The sequence below is a fragment of the Fukomys damarensis genome, unplaced genomic scaffold (genome assembly GCF_012274545.1).
Source record: "Fukomys damarensis isolate Sample0158 unplaced genomic scaffold, DMR_v1.0_HiC HiC_scaffold_22, whole genome shotgun sequence".
Lineage (NCBI taxonomy): Eukaryota > Metazoa > Chordata > Mammalia > Rodentia > Bathyergidae > Fukomys > Fukomys damarensis.
This window is the reverse complement of record NW_022900934.1, coordinates 25483181-25499457: the sequence shown is the minus strand read 5'-3', so window position 1 is coordinate 25499457 and position 16277 is coordinate 25483181. Positions and strand designations below refer to the sequence as shown.

Genomic DNA, 16277 nt, shown 5'->3' with positions numbered 1-16277 from the left:
ATGGGAATCCTTCCTTTGTGTTACCTGGATGGCACCCAAATGTCCCTTGTGTTTGAAGTGTTGGCAGATGTGTTCATGTCAAAGCAAACACTGAGAGTGACTTTGGTCAATATTTGCAGATTTTTGGTGTGTGTGCTTCTAGGGATTGAACCCAGGGCCTTTGCACTGAGCTAATATCCCTAGTTCTTTTTATTTTGAGACAAGATCTTGCTATGTTGATAAATTTTCCCAGGCTAGGCTAGAATTTGTGATCCTCCTGCCTCAACCTCCCAGATTGCTGAATTTTTGAGCTCCTATGCATCGAGTTTACTGTTTGCTTAGGTTCTGATGAGGGTCAAGAGGGCCTAGACTTGGTCATCAGTAGACAAATTATAGCCAGGAGTGGGATGTTAGGGTGCTTGCAGCAGGCTCTTCTCCCATCTTCCCTGCCTCTAGAATCGGGGCTGGGAGCACTGGCCAGGAGTCAGGGTTGGTCCAGGTGTTGCCTGGCCACCCAAGAAGAGCTTGACTTGTTTGTGGTCCCTCTCAGCTGTGTAGACAACAGTGAAGACCCGGTTGAGAGTGGGCCTGAGCTTGGGGCTGGTATCTGGGCGGGTATGGAGTCAGTGGGAGTCACAAAGGGCTTCGAATGGGGGAATCTCTGAGGCCCCTGGGGCCTCTGCCGTGGGTGAATCATGCGGAGGTACAGAGAAGTGTTTCGTGCATTTGGGCCATCACCCACCACACACACAGACACACAGACACACACATGCACACCCCCTCCCAGGGAACAGCCCACTGTACACACATGCACCTACCACGTACACTCACAGACCCACAGACCCAGCAGACCAAGCCCACACATGCACACACCTACACAAAACCTGTCACATCTGCGCCCATGTCAGGTTGTATAAATTGGCTTGTCATGCTGTCTACCAAGAGTTCAGCTTGCCAGCCCCCCACCCCTGAACACACCTCTTCCTCTGATTCCAGTCATCACACACGAATGCACACGTAGGCCTGTAACCATGCACACAGACCCTTCTCTCTCGCACACCCAGTGTATGTCTAACTGCCTCACATTCATACCCAAGACTTCAGGTCCTGTCAAGCCAGGGTGGACTCCTGAGTGTGTCCCATGGAAAGAGTGATGGCTTGGGCCCCGGCTGTGATGTACATTTATAAAGGGGCTGGGTGTTGAGCAGTGGGGACCGGGTCATCCTTACTTGTTCATCTGTTCCCTTTTGTGTTAAGACTCAGAGTGTGACTAGGACAAGGACTCAGGCAGTGATGGAGACTAGGGCTCAGGTAACCCTCTACCCCTCCTAAAAGGGTCATGTTTCTGAGAGAGGTCAGAGACACTTAGGCTTGAGGGGTCACTGCTACTGTCCCCTGGGCCTTGTCAGGACTGGCTGGGATGATGTGGGGACATTGCTGGGAAGAGCCCTCTTTCTACCCTCCTGGACTTTGAGGCCCAGTAGCCCCTCCAGGGTCCCACAGCAGTTGGCAGCCAGGCCTGGTGACGTGGAAGCCTCATCACACCCAGGAAATGGAATACTTTGCCAAAGATAGTGTTTGCAGGGAAAACACTTACCACCACGCAGACCTGGCGCTCCCCGGGTCCCTGCTGGAAGTCTCATAAGCAGCCTCTGCCCAGTTTGGGGGCAGAGTGGGGCTGGACTGGGGCAGAGCATTCATTGTCTCCAGACTGTGAGGTAGGTAGGGGACAGGCTGGCACCTCTCTGGGGTGGCTCCCTCTAGTTGCCCCCTGCAGAAGACCTCCTTCAAGCCCGAGCTCACAGCAACTTCAAGCAAGGGCTGCCCTGCTGGCCTTGTCCAGCCCATCTGGGCAGGGGCCCTCGCCCCTCCTGCTGGGAAGGAAGCCCCTCTCTGAGTTGGACAAAGAGCTGCATGCTGGGCTGGGATGCCTTGGGAGGGCCTGGGACGCCAGGGGAGTGGCTTATCCCTGGCCATTCCTCACTGGCCAGGATGAGGCGAGGACAGGAGCTATCCTGAGTGCCTGGGAGGCTGGATGTTGGGCTAGTTGTCACTCTGGGCTGACTCCTAGAGTTAGGTGAGCCAGCCTTGGGCCTTGGGGTGATGGGCCTGGACCTTTTCTTGGGACATCTCTCTATGTGGGAGTCTTCGTCTGACATGACTTGGTTCTGGCATTGACCTGTCTACTGTGTCATGCTTGTGCCATGCCCTCTCTGGGCCTCGGTCATTTCTGCACCAGGTTCCCTTGTGGCTCCTGAGGAAGCAGGCAGAGGAAGATGGTCATCCTCAGTGCAGAAATGCAAACAGGGCTGTTTGGGCACCAGGGGTAGGGCTGAGATCACTGGCGGGCTGTGTCCTCCAGGCTGCAGCAGGCTTTGGGCTCCCTGGAGTGAGCCGTTCTGTCCAGGCTCCCTGATCGTTGTCTCCACCCCAGCCCACAGATCCTGGAGCAGTGGCTGGGCAGCCATGGCTGGGGCACATCATGGGCTGGGCATGTTGCTGGCATTACTGCTGCCTGCAGCCCCCACCTCCTTGACGGGCACTACGATCCGAATCAACAGTGCAGCATTGAGCTACGGTGAGAGTTGGGCTCCCAGCATGTGCTTGAGAGCCGTGCGTGTGTGTGTGTGTGTGTGTGTGTGTGTGTGTGTGTCTGCCATGGTCTCCCTGGCTCAGACAGTGCCAAACACATTGCTGCTCAGCAGTTGCTTCAAGGTGGATGCATGGGCAGGAGTGCGCTCTTACAGCTGTGTGCACAGGCCCTGTGGTGTGGGCACAACTGAGTGTGCTTGTTTGCAAGTGTATGTGTGCCTAAGAGTTGGTGCCCCGTGGAGATGTGTCCAGGGCATGCATGGGTATTGGGGAAGGTGTATGCATGGGCTACATGTGTGTGCACAGGTGTGGCCGCATGCCACATGTGTGCTATGTCTTTGTACATATGTGCTGAAGAGAGGTGTATCAAGCCCAGTTCTGCGGGCTCAGCACGAGGGAGCCAGCCTCATTCTGGGCCCACAGGGCCACGTCTCGGTCTTATGGCTTTGTTGTTAGATTTTGAGGGGCAGGTACTAAACTGCATACCCCAGCCCCTTTTTATTTTTTCAGTTTGAAATACGGTATCACTAAGTCGCTAATCTGCCCAGGCTGGGCTCACCTTGTGGTCCTCCTGCTTCAGCCTTCCAGAGTGCTGAGATTATAGGCATGTTTCACCATGGCTGGAGTACCGCTAGATCCTTCTGACTCCTGCCCTGTCCACTGGGAGAAGGCACAATGAGGAAGGGAAGAACAAAGGTTGTGAAGGTCCAGGACTCCAGCACAGAAATCTTTCTTCACATCAAGCTGCCTCCCAGGGTAGTTCTGAGGGTGTCCCACCAAAGCGGGGTCAGTCTGAGAAATCAGCGAGCACTTTTCCCAAGACCAGATTAAATTTAGATCACAATGTGAGGGACAGTAGAAGGCACTTTCCATGGTCCAGGCCACACAGCACTGAGTCCGTGGCTCAGGGAAACAGCAGGGTCCCCTCCCACCCTCAGGGCACACAAAGCTGTCCAGGACCTGCATCCGGGCAGATGGGCAGACGATGAAAGCTGTCAGTGATCCGTGCCACCGTGTGATCCCACACGCTGCACACTGGTGCCTGCAGGCGGGGACCTGCTACCACCCTTCTGCCCTCTGCCTGTCCTGTGCAGTCATTTGTCCGGAGGGAGTCGTCCCCTGGCGCATCTGCCTGTGTTTGTCCTTGGCGGAAACCCGGCAAGTGGCCCCACTGCACACACTGCCTCCAAGCCTGTGCTGGGTGACTCTCCCTACGTCCTCCCCACCCTTCCTATACACCCTAGAGTTCAGGTTCTGAGCCAGGGGAGCACTGTGGATAGAGTCCAAGGTCTAGGTGTGAGTCTCAGCTCAGCTGAAGATGTCAGGTTGGAGAGGGACATTGGGAACACGGAGACCACCACTTTTTACTCCTTGTCTGGGGAAACTGAGGCCCAGAGATTTCCCATCATTTCACAGTGAGTCTGAGACTGTTTATTCCTAAATTCTTGCTCCTTTCCAGCATCATGACCTCTTATTTTAACTCAATTTGCCTTTATTAGCACCTGAGTCCTGCAGTATAGGTGAGGGCATAAATCTGTAGGTATAGAGCCAGGTACCTGGGTCCCAAGCCAGCTCCCCTTGGCCAGACGTCCTTACCTCCCTGCTAGCTGGGCAGAAGAGAACATGCCTGGCACACCAGGAGGCTGTGCAAGGCACACCACGATTTCACAAAGACCCATAGCGCCAGTAACAACACTCGCCATGCAGTCTTTGCAATGGCTCTGAGTGACAAGCACCATTATAATCATCACAAACTACAGGACCCAAGGCACAGAGCGGCCACATAGGCAGTGACTAGTAGAGCTGGGGCTGGCACCCAGAACCTGAGGGACTTTAGCGTGCTCAGCCTCCGGGTGAGTCTGCTGTGCCTCTCCCAGGAGACGTCCCCTTGGCCATCAGGCTTGGGGAAGGCTCCTGAGCAGACAGGGGTCATTTGGAGCCTGGAAAGAGAATTATTGTCTTTGAGGGGTAGGTTGGATTTGAGCAGGATTTTGCGAGGCAGAAGCTGAGAGCTGTGAGAGCCATCTAAGGTGCCTCGTGTGGAGCTGGCATCCTCCCTGTGTGCCACCTGCCAGCCCATCCCTCCCTGTGTCTCAGTCTTCTCCTCTCAGGGTACAGGGCAGATGGTGGGCAGTGTGATCCTGACCTCACCCTGCCCTGACCCTGCAGTGTCTGATGTCGGGAAAGCCCCTCTCCAGCAAGCCCTGAAGGTCATGGTTCCTCCTTTCCTGGACCAGAGTGGTGACGTGCATCTGCCTATCAGGTGAGTGCTCCTTTTCCGGAGAAGGTGCTCCTGCAACCAGGTGGAACGTCCCTGCGGGCCAGGGGAGTGTTTTAGTCCACCCAGAGGGGAGATCTTGCAAGAGCGCCCCTTCCCGGTAGCTGTCCTCACAAGGCAGTGCTCTCAGCCCGTGGACACTAGGTCCAGGTCATCAAATGAGCACAGTCGCCTGTAGTGAGTCGGTCACTGGAGAGAGCTTGCATGGAGTGGCCCAGGAGAGGCAGCTTTGGAAGGAGTGAATTTCCTGCTCCGGGAGGCCCATACACCACAGGGTTTGGCTGGAGTGTGCTAAGGGGGTTTCTGCTGATCTCAAAGTCTCTTCACCGCCTTCTCAGTTTCCCAGGCTGCTGCCAGAAACTGCACAATCATCTCATCCAAGTCCTGCCTGAGGCTGGGTCCGCCTGGTTGTCTCCCTTTCCCGCTGGTTCTCCATCCTTGGCTTGCATGCTCCCTATCATGGGAAGCTGGCTACCTCTTCCTCGCCTCAGCTCCAGGGCCGGAAGTCCTGCTTTATCACAACTCCAGAGTTGATTCCGTGGCTTAACAGGGTGGTGGTGGGGTCCCTTGTTACCTTGCTTCCTACTCTGCAGGATCCAGATTCTAGATGTCCATGTGCCCCACCTTGACCTGAAATTCATTGCTGGTTTTGGGATACATCTGATGGCAACAGCCAATTTTACCATCAAGGTCTTCTGGTGAGTGAGTCTCCTTGTTGGGGGGAAGGAAGAGTTTCAGGGGTGTGGCCAGGCAGAGTAAGGGAAGGGGTCAGCATCTCCTCCCGGCCCCTCAGCCCCACCGAGGGAGGCAGGTGAGACCCCGGATCCTGCTCAGTGGCTGTGTGACTGGCAGAGGCCTTCACTTTTCCAGCTCTCCGTGTCCGCGTCTTTGTGGTGACACTTTGCAGGCGACTGTGAGGAGTGCAGTGAAAGGATTTATTATTGTAATTCATCACACAATAGGGGCTCAATAAACACAGCTATCAGAATGATTTCTGTGCCCCAGGCAGCTGGTGTTAACACATTTCTTTTTGTTTTTTGTTTTTGGTACTGGGGATCCAACCTTGTGTTTTTGAGGCAGGTGCAGCGCCGCTGAGCTAAATCCCCGGCTCCACATTTAATTTTTAAGTTCGAAACTGCTGTTCCGAGGGCCTTCTGCCTGGCATTGTGATGCCCTGAATGCTCACTGTGGCCAGGCCAGAGCTGGGTGTCTTCATGTGGGGACCTCATGGGCACCTCAGTCCAGCCCTGTGGAGCAGGTATCACCAATCTTGCGCCCATTGCACAGATGGGAAGCTGAGGCTTAGCACGGTGGTGCTGGCCAGGGTCTGGCAGAGAGGGGGTCACTGAAAGCCCAGGTTCCCAGCCATCTGCAGCAGCATCTGTGGCCCCGAGTGGGGTCGGGGGGCGTGGGGTTGCCCAGGTGGGGCTGTCTCATGCTGGGTGGGGCCTCCTGTGTCAAAAGGAGGTGGCCAGCCTGAGGCCACCGCTGGGGTGGGCCCAGCTGGATGGCACTGCTGGGACTCAGGCTGTGCCCTCACCCAGCATCCCTGAAGCTCTGGAGCTGATGATGCCTGTGGCACTGACAGCAGACGCTCGTGTGGCCCAGGGTCCCATCAGGACCCCTGTTGTCAGCATCTCCTCCTGCTCCTCCAACTTCAGCCCCGCCAGTGTGCTTGGGGACAATAACAGGTGAGTGATAGTGGGGTGCAGGGGACTTTGCACAAGGTTGGGGTGCTATTTCTGAGCCGAGTCTCAGAGCAGGGAAGGGGCTTTCCTGAGGGACAGCCTGTGTCCTGGCCATTGCCAATGCACTCTAGCAGGAACGTCCTCCTCAAGAAGGGTTCTGGGCAGGTCAGACCAGCTCCGCTCCCAGCAGAGATGGGAAGTCGGAAGGCCAGGGAGGGGTGGGGGCCAAGCTGTCAGTGTCAGGTGGTTGCTCATATCTGCGTGGAGGACGAATAGCAGCCCCCACTTCCAGCGTGCCTACTATGTGCTGGACACACTGGAGGCCCTTTATGGGGATCATCTGTGAGATCCTCACAGTGCACCACCAGTAGGTGTGAATGTTCCCCTCCTTCTACGAGAGAACAAACAAGAGGTAGAGAGCAGTTAACTGACCTTCATGAGGTCCCAGAGCCGGATTCAAGCCAAGGCAGCCTGTGATTGCCCCTCATCATGTCTGCATCTTCCTAAATGTGGGCAGGGCTCATTCCACACGGCTGAGCACTTCGGAGTCTTACAAAACAATGCAATATTTGCACAAAGCCTGGAATTTGTCCCCATAGAGGGGTGCGTTCTGCTGTGTCCTAGGATCATCAGGTGCAACTCGTGGTCCCTGAGAGTCCCTGTGGCAGGGACTGCTTCCCATTTATTGAAGGGGAGGCCCCAAGGTGATACTTACTGTAAAACACAGATGCCTGCCTCCTACCTGAGGAGATTCTGGAACTGGCGTGTAGCTTGGCAAACCAGTACCTTAGCAAACCAAGGGACACCGGTTCCTGTGGGCCACCACTGAGAGCTGCTGACTTAGATCATCTCGTTGTTGTTCGGAGAGGAACTGAGGTCCACAGCTAGGAAGGGACTTTACTAGGTATGTCACAGAGAGTTGGAACAGAAGCAGGAAACAGCCTTGGAATCCCGGCTCCAGCCCCCACCCTCACTGGGCTCCGAGTGGCCATGACAAGGTCTTGGCCACGTATAGCTTTTGCAGTGTCCTCTGTCTCTCCTCATCCTGGCTTCAGTTGTCACATTGTCGGCCACTGCCAAACCTTGAGACAAATGGCTCTCTTCTTTGAGACTCAAAGTTTCCATCTCTGCAAGCATGGGAATAATTATTCCAGCACCATCTGGCACACAGTGGGGTCCAGGGTGGGAGTCACTGGGCTCCTGGCTGAGGACAGAAGCTCCTGCCCCAGCCTTGCAGCCTTGCAGCATTGCTGAGAGAGGCCCTGGGACTGAGGACCCCTCCGTGCATCTCCTCCTTAGCACCTCCCCTGAGCTGCTGATCCTGGTACAGAAGCACATTAGAGCCATCCTGAGCAACAAGGTAAAGGTCTTCTGGCTGGTGGCCCCAGAGCGGGTCGTTGTTGCCCTCAGAAGGTGTGGGGAGCAAGTGGTGGAGTTCCATTCATGGGGAGGGGGTCACTTGGGATTTTCTCTGTGTGCAGTGCGGGGCTCCAACCCAAGGCCTCATGGTACACGCTCCACCACTGTACCACACACCTGTCCTGGGATTTCTTTTTTTTTAAAAGAAAATTCTTAATGGGGGCCTCCAATCTCCCCGTGAGGACAGGAAAGAGGGAAGAGGCTGATGTCATGGTCCAGGGAGGGCTGGAGAAACCCTATGGCCGGAGGGGAGACAGGTTTGGCCTTCTGAGGCAGCCCCTGCATTGCATGCTGGAGGGTGAGGGCAGTGTTTTCAGGGAAGACAAGGCAAGGGCATGGCAGTGGGGCCAGATGGGACCTGGCCAGGTTTGATCCTGACTCCCTACCCAGCTGTGTGCTGTGGCCAAATCCATCACCTTTGGCTGCCCTTGGCCCAACGTCACCAATGGCCGGAATCTGGGTCCTTCCATAGGCTACCCCGGGGGCAGGGGTGGACCCTGATGTCCAAGAGGAGTTTAGATCAATGCCCCACAGAGCGTGTGCTGCAGAGATTATTGCAACTTTAGCTCCTGTTGTTATCTACATATGGCTGACCTGGTAAGAGATGCTGTCCCTCAGGCCAGGGCCCCACCACCCGAGGAGAGCGATCTTCCATCCCTACCCTGTCTCATCCCTCCCTATCTCCCTGTGAGGGGCAGTAGCAGAGACAATCAACCACTGTATGCCACCCCCACCCGCCAAGAAGGGGAACCGAGGCTGAGGGGTGTGGGCTGCAGCTTGTCCTGGGAGCGCTGTAGGCTGTGCTTGGCCTTGCCCGTTGCTGCAGGCTCTTCCTATGCTCCTCCTGCGGCCCTTTGAGCCTCTCCAGGGAAACGGGCTGCAGGCAGGAAGGGAAGACCCTGTCCTCTCCTCCTTGGCCTTGCCTGGCCCCGGCTGTGAGGGTAGCCTCTGCAGTCTCTTCTTTGCCCCCATCTTTGGTCGCACCGGCCCGAGCTCAGGACGCCTCTCTGGCTCTTCTCCGTTCCCCTGACTGGCACATGCAGCCTGGCTGACATGGCCCACTGGTCACTACCTGCCACCCCACCCTCAAAGCAGCTGGCCCCCTGCACACCGAGGCAGCAGGCTCCCTGCCTCAGTTGCTCATCCTGGCTGTGGCCATCCTGACAGTCTCTCCTCCATGCCCTCTTGGTGGAGGAGGAAATAGGGCACCCGGGCTTGGTGTGCAGGCTAGGGCAGGCCTCTCTCATCCAGCTCCTAGGGCCCCTAAGCACAGCCTCCTTTCTGTCCCACAGCTATGCCTGTACATCTCCAACCTGGTACAAGGCCTCAATGTCCACCTGGGCACCTTGATTGGTAAGGTGGGCACCAGAGGAGTGAGGAGGGCTGGGGCACCCCCAACACCCTTCAAGGTTTTTTTTTTTTGTCAGGGCTGATGTCTAGGAGGTCAGTCATACGATGCCTATATTGTGGGCTCCCCAGACTGAACAATTATTCATAGAGTCTAGGAACCTCCAAATTCTAGAACCAAGTCTTAGATTCTAGAATCTGCATATTTTAGGTCAAATTATCCAAAACCCAAAATAATATCAAGTCTTTAAATGATGAACCTTAGAATTGGAGAATTTTAGCACCATGGAATTATGGAATCTGAAATAACTTACATTTTTGGAATTGAAGGATGTAAGAAACCAGATTCTCATAGTTGGAAGGCGCTTGTAGTTTTTTTGTTTGTTTGTTTGTTTTTTCCAGACAGAATCTCACTATGTACTTCAGACTGCCCTGGAACTCACTATGTAGCCCAGGCTGGTCTTGAACTCACAGAAATCCTCCTGCCTCAGCCTCCCGAGTGCTGGGGTTATAGGTGTGTGCCACCATGCCTGGCAGGGGCTTGTAATCTTAATGGGACCCTTGGAAATCTTTCTGCTCCCTTTACCCTCAGAGAGGCAGGGTGCAGGATAGAATGTTTGGGTAGGGGCAGCCTGGCACATGTTTAGGGTATGGGTCTTGTGCTTGAGATGTCACGTGAGGGTCTTGTACAGGAATGAACCTTCTTTTATTGGATGACTATATGTTTATTTTGAGGCTGTTAGAAAAGATACACAACTTTCCTGTCTACCTGAGGATTTTGTGACTATTAGTGCTGATTTCTGATTTCCTATGGGATAGAAAGTTCTTTTGCAAGTAATTTGGGAAAGAGGAAGTAGATTTAGGCAAATCTTCTAATTCAGTACAGGGAGGCTTTGTATCGAGCCATGCTTGCCCTGGAGCTGACTAACTGGGTTCCCTGCAGTGTGACTCGGGTTCTGTCACTCACCCTCTCTGGGCCTGTTTCCAGTGAGGATGTGATAGAACTTTCCTGCAAGATGGCTGCGAGGATGAAACATGACAATTCACGTCAGGTGCTCTGCCCAGCTCTGGGCCTGGGAAGCAGCTGTGTGCATTTAATTAAGTGCTGGACTTAGAGTTGGGAGGAAAAAAAAGACAACAGATGTGGTTCATCAAGCAGCTCTAGGATGGGGCATAAGCTACGCCCTCTGGCTGCCCCTGAGCAAGAAGGATGGGCCAGGAGACCCAGGTCCCCATGTGCATGGTGCGTGACTGACCACCTTGCTGCCTCAAGGTCCCTCCCTGCAGGACATGCTTGGGGAAGAGTCCATCCATGGGACCGGGACTACTGGGCTCTTTCTGTGAGTGTGTGTGTATCAGTGTATGCATGTGTGTGCATGTGCCTGAGTGTGTGCATGCACAAGAAATACCAATTGTAGCGTGATCAGTTTGTTTAACAGATGAAGAAATTGAGGGGCAGCCTGCTCTGAGAACCTGTGCTCTTAACTAAACTCTAATACCACACTCTTAAGAAAAAAAAGAGGACAGCCAGGCGTGGTGATGCACTCCTATAATCCCAGCACTCAGGAGGCTGAGGCAGGAGGATCACTGTGAAGTTTGAGACCAGCCTGGGCTACACAGTGAGTTCCAGGTCAGTCTCAAAGTCTCAACTACATAGTGAGACCCTGTCTCAAAAAAAAAAAAAAAAAAGAGGACAAATCTGTGAAGAGGAGGGGGAGCAGGGATGGGAATGTGGGAAGGGGGAGAGGGAGAAGTTGGCCTCTGCATAAGGATGTACTGAATAAGAAAGACATTTGGGATTCTGGGCAGTCTTTTCCATTTTTAAAATATTTTCTAAGTGTTCATCATGGATATGTATTATTATTTTTAAATTTTAATTTTTTTCGTATTTTCATCATGGAGTGACTTCCCCACAGCACAGTTCTCTGAGCTTTGATGAACAGAGTCCTCTAACCACCCCCTCGATCCACAACCTCCCATCAGATACCAGATGCCTTCGTGCTGCCCCCGCCTCTACCCCAGCTGCTGACTGTAGAAAGGGAATCATACTGTGTTGCTTTTACAGTCATAAAAAATTCCAAAATATTAGAGAAAATAAAATTAAATTCAGATGAGACAATAGAAAAACAAATCTGAATGGAATTAGATAAGCTTAAGTTTTTATAAATACATACTTACATATTTTATATGCTTACATATAAAATATTAGATGTTTGTATATAAATAAGATGAACCCTATCAAACTATGCAAAAGACACATAATAGATATTTAATAACAGACAAATACACGTACATAGACACACAAAATATTCACACACACACGTACACATGTGCACCTGCAACCTTGGTCACGCAGAGCTTGGGCGCTGGAGCCCTGGCTGAGCCGGGCTCTACGATGGGCGCTGGGGCTGCGCCTCGGCTGGCCGCACCTTCAGCCCTGCGCGGGATGAGGCTCTCACAGAGGCTCAGCTTTGCAACCGGCCCAGGTGGGACCATTTGTGAGTCAGGTGTTCTCAGCTGAGAGGCCACACAGCTTTGGGGTCAGACTGACCGCGTTCACCATCCCAGTGTGTGTGTGTGTGTGTGTGTGTGTGTGTGTGTGTGTGTGTGTGTGTGTTCGTGCCCAGGGGTCATGGCCTTCCAGTGATAGGGGAGGCAGAACGCATACTTGTTAGAACTGTGTTTGAACTAAGAATCACCAGGCTGCACCCAAGTGGCAGAATCCCGGCTGTGTGTACTTTGCTCCCTCAGGGGCCCTGCCTCCCTCTGGCTGCTCCAGGTGGTCAGATAATTTAGTCCTCTGGACAGATGAGGTGCTGGGGGTGCAGCGAAGAATGCCATTTTTCTTCTCCGTGCTGGTTTTATTAAGGCCTCAGCCCTGTGGGTCCTGAGTCCCAGATTCGCTATTCCATGGTCGGCGAGCCCATCATCACTGGTGAATACATTGCCTTGGATGTCAACGTAAGCGCCTCCTTGCTGTCCCAGAGCTGGGGGCTGGGGGCCTCTGGGTCTGTGGTGTCCTAGACGATTCCTAAAGGAGCAGAGAAGTTAAGGAGCTGCATTCCAGGGGGAGTATGGCACACGGGCAAGGGCACGGGGCTTACGGGGCTTGTGGCATTGAAGGGGTGGCAGTTCTGTCATGAGGCCGCCCTCTTCTTGAGCTCTTGTTCCCCCCATAGGCCGACCTCTTCTTGCTGGGTCAGCCCATCACCCTGACCCTGGATGCCACCCCCTTCGTGTTACCCTGGCCTGTGGGCACCAGGGGAACCATGGCGACCATGGGCCTCTCCCAGCAACTGTTCGACTGTATTCTGCTGCTGCTGCAGAAAGCTGGCGCCCTTAACCTGGATGTCACAGGGGAGCTGGTGAGGCCGGGCCTGCTGCCCAGGCTGTGTGGGACAGGAGCACCCTGTGGCCTAGCCCCGGGACACTCCACAGATGCCGAGTGGTGGGCAGGTGGGGCAGCTAGGTTGTGGGTCCTGGGGTCAAGTGGGTCTGCGGGGAGGGATGCCTGCCGCTGAGGGGCGAGTGGTGGCCTGGCAGAGGACAGCCGCCTTCAAACCTGATGTGTGGGGCATGGATTTCAGAATTCTGATGACAACCCTCTGAACACCTCTGCAATGGGCCAGCTCATCCCTGAGGTTGGTGACACTGCTGGCCGTTCTGGACGTCTCAGGATCGGGGTCTCTGGGCTGTGTGTGTCGAATCTGTCCTGAGTGGGACTTCACATCTGCACTTAGATCCGCTCCCTGGGTCCTAGGGACAGCCCCTCCCTCCGCACAGACCTCACACTCTTTCTCCACCCTGCCTCTGCCCAACCTCCCTCTGCCTGCATGTCCTTTCTCCTGTCCCTCCCACCTTCAGGACCCAGCTCAGGGAGCGCCTCCTGGGGGATGGCTGACCCCCTCGTCTGCTTCAGGAGCCTGGGCTGGACCTTCCTCTGTGCCCAGTCACACGCAGAGCCATGGTGACCGGAAGCATCGAGGAGTGGCTGGGTGTGTGGCCTGTGTGTCCTTGTGCACTCTCCCCTCCTCTCTCTTTGCCTCCCCAGGTGACCCGCCAGTTCCCCAAGCCCATGCCCATAGTGCTCAAGGTTCATCTTGGTGCCACACCCGTGGTCACATTCCATACCAACAATGCCACCCTGCGGCTGCAGCCTTTTGTGGAAGTCCTGGCTGCGTCCTCTAACTCAGCTTTCCAGTCCCTCTTCTCCCTGGAAGTGGTGAGCGAGGGGCCTTGGTGGGACTGGCTTGGAGGGGGTTGGCCCTCAGAGGTGAACTCATCCTCTTCCTCACACTTTGGTCTATCCAAACTGGCCTCCTTTGTCTTAACCTGGGCAGGACATTCCTGCCTCAGGACCTTTGCCCATGCTGACCCCTTTACCTAGGGCTCTTTTCCCTGGTTCTTGGCATGGCTGCCTCCTTCTCATCTTTCAGTTCTCAGCTTTCTCGGGGAAGCCTTTATGGACACCCACTCCTGACATGGGGTGAGAATGTCCTCATCAGTCCTCTCCAGGACACTGCCTTCATGGCTCCCCCACTCTCTGAAAGGGTCCTGCTGGCTACCATGGTTATTGCTTGTCTCCCTTGGTGGCTGGTGGTGGGTTTGGAGGGCAGGGACCTTATCTGCCGTCTTCACACTGCGCTGAGACTGGCACCTAGCAGGGTTCCCTAGCAGGTGTTCCCCAAACTCCCGTGCTTGCCTGAGGGGAAGTGGGTGTTCTCTGACCCTGTACTCGTGTGTGCCCAGGAGGTGAACCTGAGCCTGCAGCTCTCAGTGTCCAAGGTGAAGCTCCGGGGCACCACGTCTGTGCTGGGGTAAGCCAGGCTCTGCTAGCCTCAGTGCACCCTCTGCACAAAGACCGCTTCCTGCCCCAGGTCACGTGGCACAGCTGGCATTTGCTGTACGGCAGCGTGAAGCCCCCACTGCTTCTCTTCTAGGGACATCCGGCTTGCGGTGGCTGCCTCCAATGTGGGCTTCATTGACGTGAGTGGGGCTGGGTCTCCAGGGCCCCTGCTGGCTGGGTGTGTGTGGGCATGGCGCAGGGGCCCGCATGTGCCCCACAGTCAGGCTTCCAGTACTGGGCACCATCCTCCAGCCTTTCTTTCCTGCTTCCTGCCTGTGTGCTGCCTGGGAGTTGATGACTTGGCAGCCCAACCCCTCAGCAGAGTCCACTGGTCCGTGTGACAAGTCAGACAGTGTGGGCTGAACCTCCACTCACATCGTGGGGTCAGGGTCCCGGCTAGCTTGTGTCTGTCTGTCAGTCGGCCTGTCGGGCAATTATGCCACAGCCCTCTACCCATCAGTCTGTTGGTCATCTGGTGTCAAGGGCTCTGCTCGCCAGTCCACATGTTGGTCACACAGTGTATATCAGCCAATCAGGTTTGTCCATCTGCATTTGGTCACGTGGTGTGTCAGCCAATGAGGGCTCCTCCTGGGCAAAACGTCCTCGGAGGCTGACTCAAGTTGGGGTATAGATGGGTTCCACTCAAACCCAAGATGGGGATGAACTGCCCACCCCTGCTCTGCCTGGGCCTCTGTTGCCCATATGTTCATCTGTCTGTCTATGTGTGTGCCTAACCGTTCATTTCTCTCACCCACTGGCTGTCCTCCACCTGTGGCCAAAGGTGGAGCAGGTACACGCACTCGTGGGCACCCTGTTCAAGAAGCCACTGCTGGCCCACCTCAATGGTGAGCGTTTTTCCCCCAACCAGGCCCTCTGGCCCCTGCTGACCCCTACCCTCTCCACACTATCCCTGCCCCTGCCCACCTCCCAGGCTCTGAGGTTAAGAGGTGGCCTAAGGGACCAGCTGGCCATGTAGGAATTTGGCACACAGCTCTGTAATCGTCAGTAAGTTTCTTTCCCTCTCTAAGCCTCCATGTTTCCTTCTATATAATGGGCACTGTGACAATGGCAGCTACCTTCTGGATGCCATGATACCCAGAGAACTCAGCATAGGGCTGGTTCCAGGGAATGATTTGGTCCCACTTCCCACTGAACTTGATTCCTCTGTCACCACCTGCAGCTCTCCTGGGCATGGGAATCGCCCTCCCCAGTGTGGTCAACCTCAACTACATCAACCCTGAGGTCTTTGTATATGAGGTGAGAGCCTTGGGAGGGACCAGCTGGGCAACCTCTTAGATTGGAAGGGCAGGGGTCGTTTGTAGCACACACAGTGGAGTGTTGGGGTCAGCCAGGTCTGGGTGTACACTCTGCTTCTGTAAGCCAACACCGTGCATCTTAACTGTAACGAGATGGAAAATTCGGGATGTTTGAAGACCCAGCAGGGCAAGGTTTCCCCTCCTCTAGTTCCTGTACAATATGGTACCAGGGGCTTGCTGAGTCCCTGGCACCTGTCATAGGCCTTGGTGTGTAGTTAAGGCTCTGTGAAGATTCATCAAATGAATCAACGATTGACAACCTTCCAGAATGTTTCTGCAGGACAGTGTAGAAAGTAGAGGAGGCATGGCAACCAGGCTGTGCAGGGGACTTGGACTTGGGGAAGATGCCCATAGTTCAGGACTCCCATCCACACACAGCGCACACATTTGGTACCAGCCCTTTCTGAGTGCACCTTCCAAAGGGGCTCCTCCTGTCTTCAGAGGCCTCTGACCTGGTTTATTATTCTTTTCACCCTTCAGGGATATGTCGTGGTATCCAGTGGACTTTTCTACCAGCGCTGAGGCAGGGCCCCCGGGAGGGCTGAGAGGGAGCCAGCCTTGCTGCTCAGGAACCTTCTTCCCTCAAGCCACTGGGGCAACTGAGGCACAGGCATCATGGCCAGCAGACCAGTCCTCCTGGTGGGGCTGTCTAATCTTCACCAAGTACCTGGATTCCTCTCCTTCACTCCTTCCTTGTCTCTTCTCCCCACGGCATCCTCCACCCCTTCTGGGGAGAAAGCTTGCTCCTCCAGGTTGCCCAGATCTCTCTCCTCATGCATTAAACCTCTCTTGAGCTGCAAGTTCCAGCCAAA

At 54.8% G+C, this 16277-nt stretch overlaps 1 protein-coding gene across 4 annotated transcripts in view; it reads left to right on the top strand.

Annotated features, from left to right (window-relative positions):
• The window catches only part of Bpifb2 (BPI fold containing family B member 2), a 17363-nt gene extending 1086 nt beyond the window's left edge, over positions 1–16277 (top strand). For 2 of the 4 annotated variants that reach the window (XM_010628408.2, XM_010628407.2), the window contains 15 exons: positions 2414–2557; positions 4741–4834; positions 5443–5547; positions 6394–6540; positions 7837–7897; positions 9249–9309; positions 12173–12264; positions 12483–12668; positions 12891–12944; positions 13355–13525; positions 14053–14120; positions 14244–14289; positions 14931–14994; positions 15330–15406; positions 15946–16277. In XM_010628408.2, coding sequence (XP_010626710.1) covers positions 2414–2557; positions 4741–4834; positions 5443–5547; positions 6394–6540; positions 7837–7897; positions 9249–9309; positions 12173–12264; positions 12483–12668; positions 12891–12944; positions 13355–13525; positions 14053–14120; positions 14244–14289; positions 14931–14994; positions 15330–15406; positions 15946–15987 — 1412 coding nt within the window. In that variant the 3' untranslated portion in view covers positions 15988–16277. Of the gene's footprint in view, positions 1–1239; positions 1291–2413; positions 2558–4740; positions 4835–5442; positions 5548–6393; positions 6541–7836; positions 7898–9248; positions 9310–12172; positions 12265–12482; positions 12669–12890; positions 12945–13354; positions 13526–14052; positions 14121–14243; positions 14290–14930; positions 14995–15329; positions 15407–15945 lie in introns of those variants that run through there. The other 2 variants (XM_010628409.1, XM_010628410.2) reach the window with 2 other exon arrangements.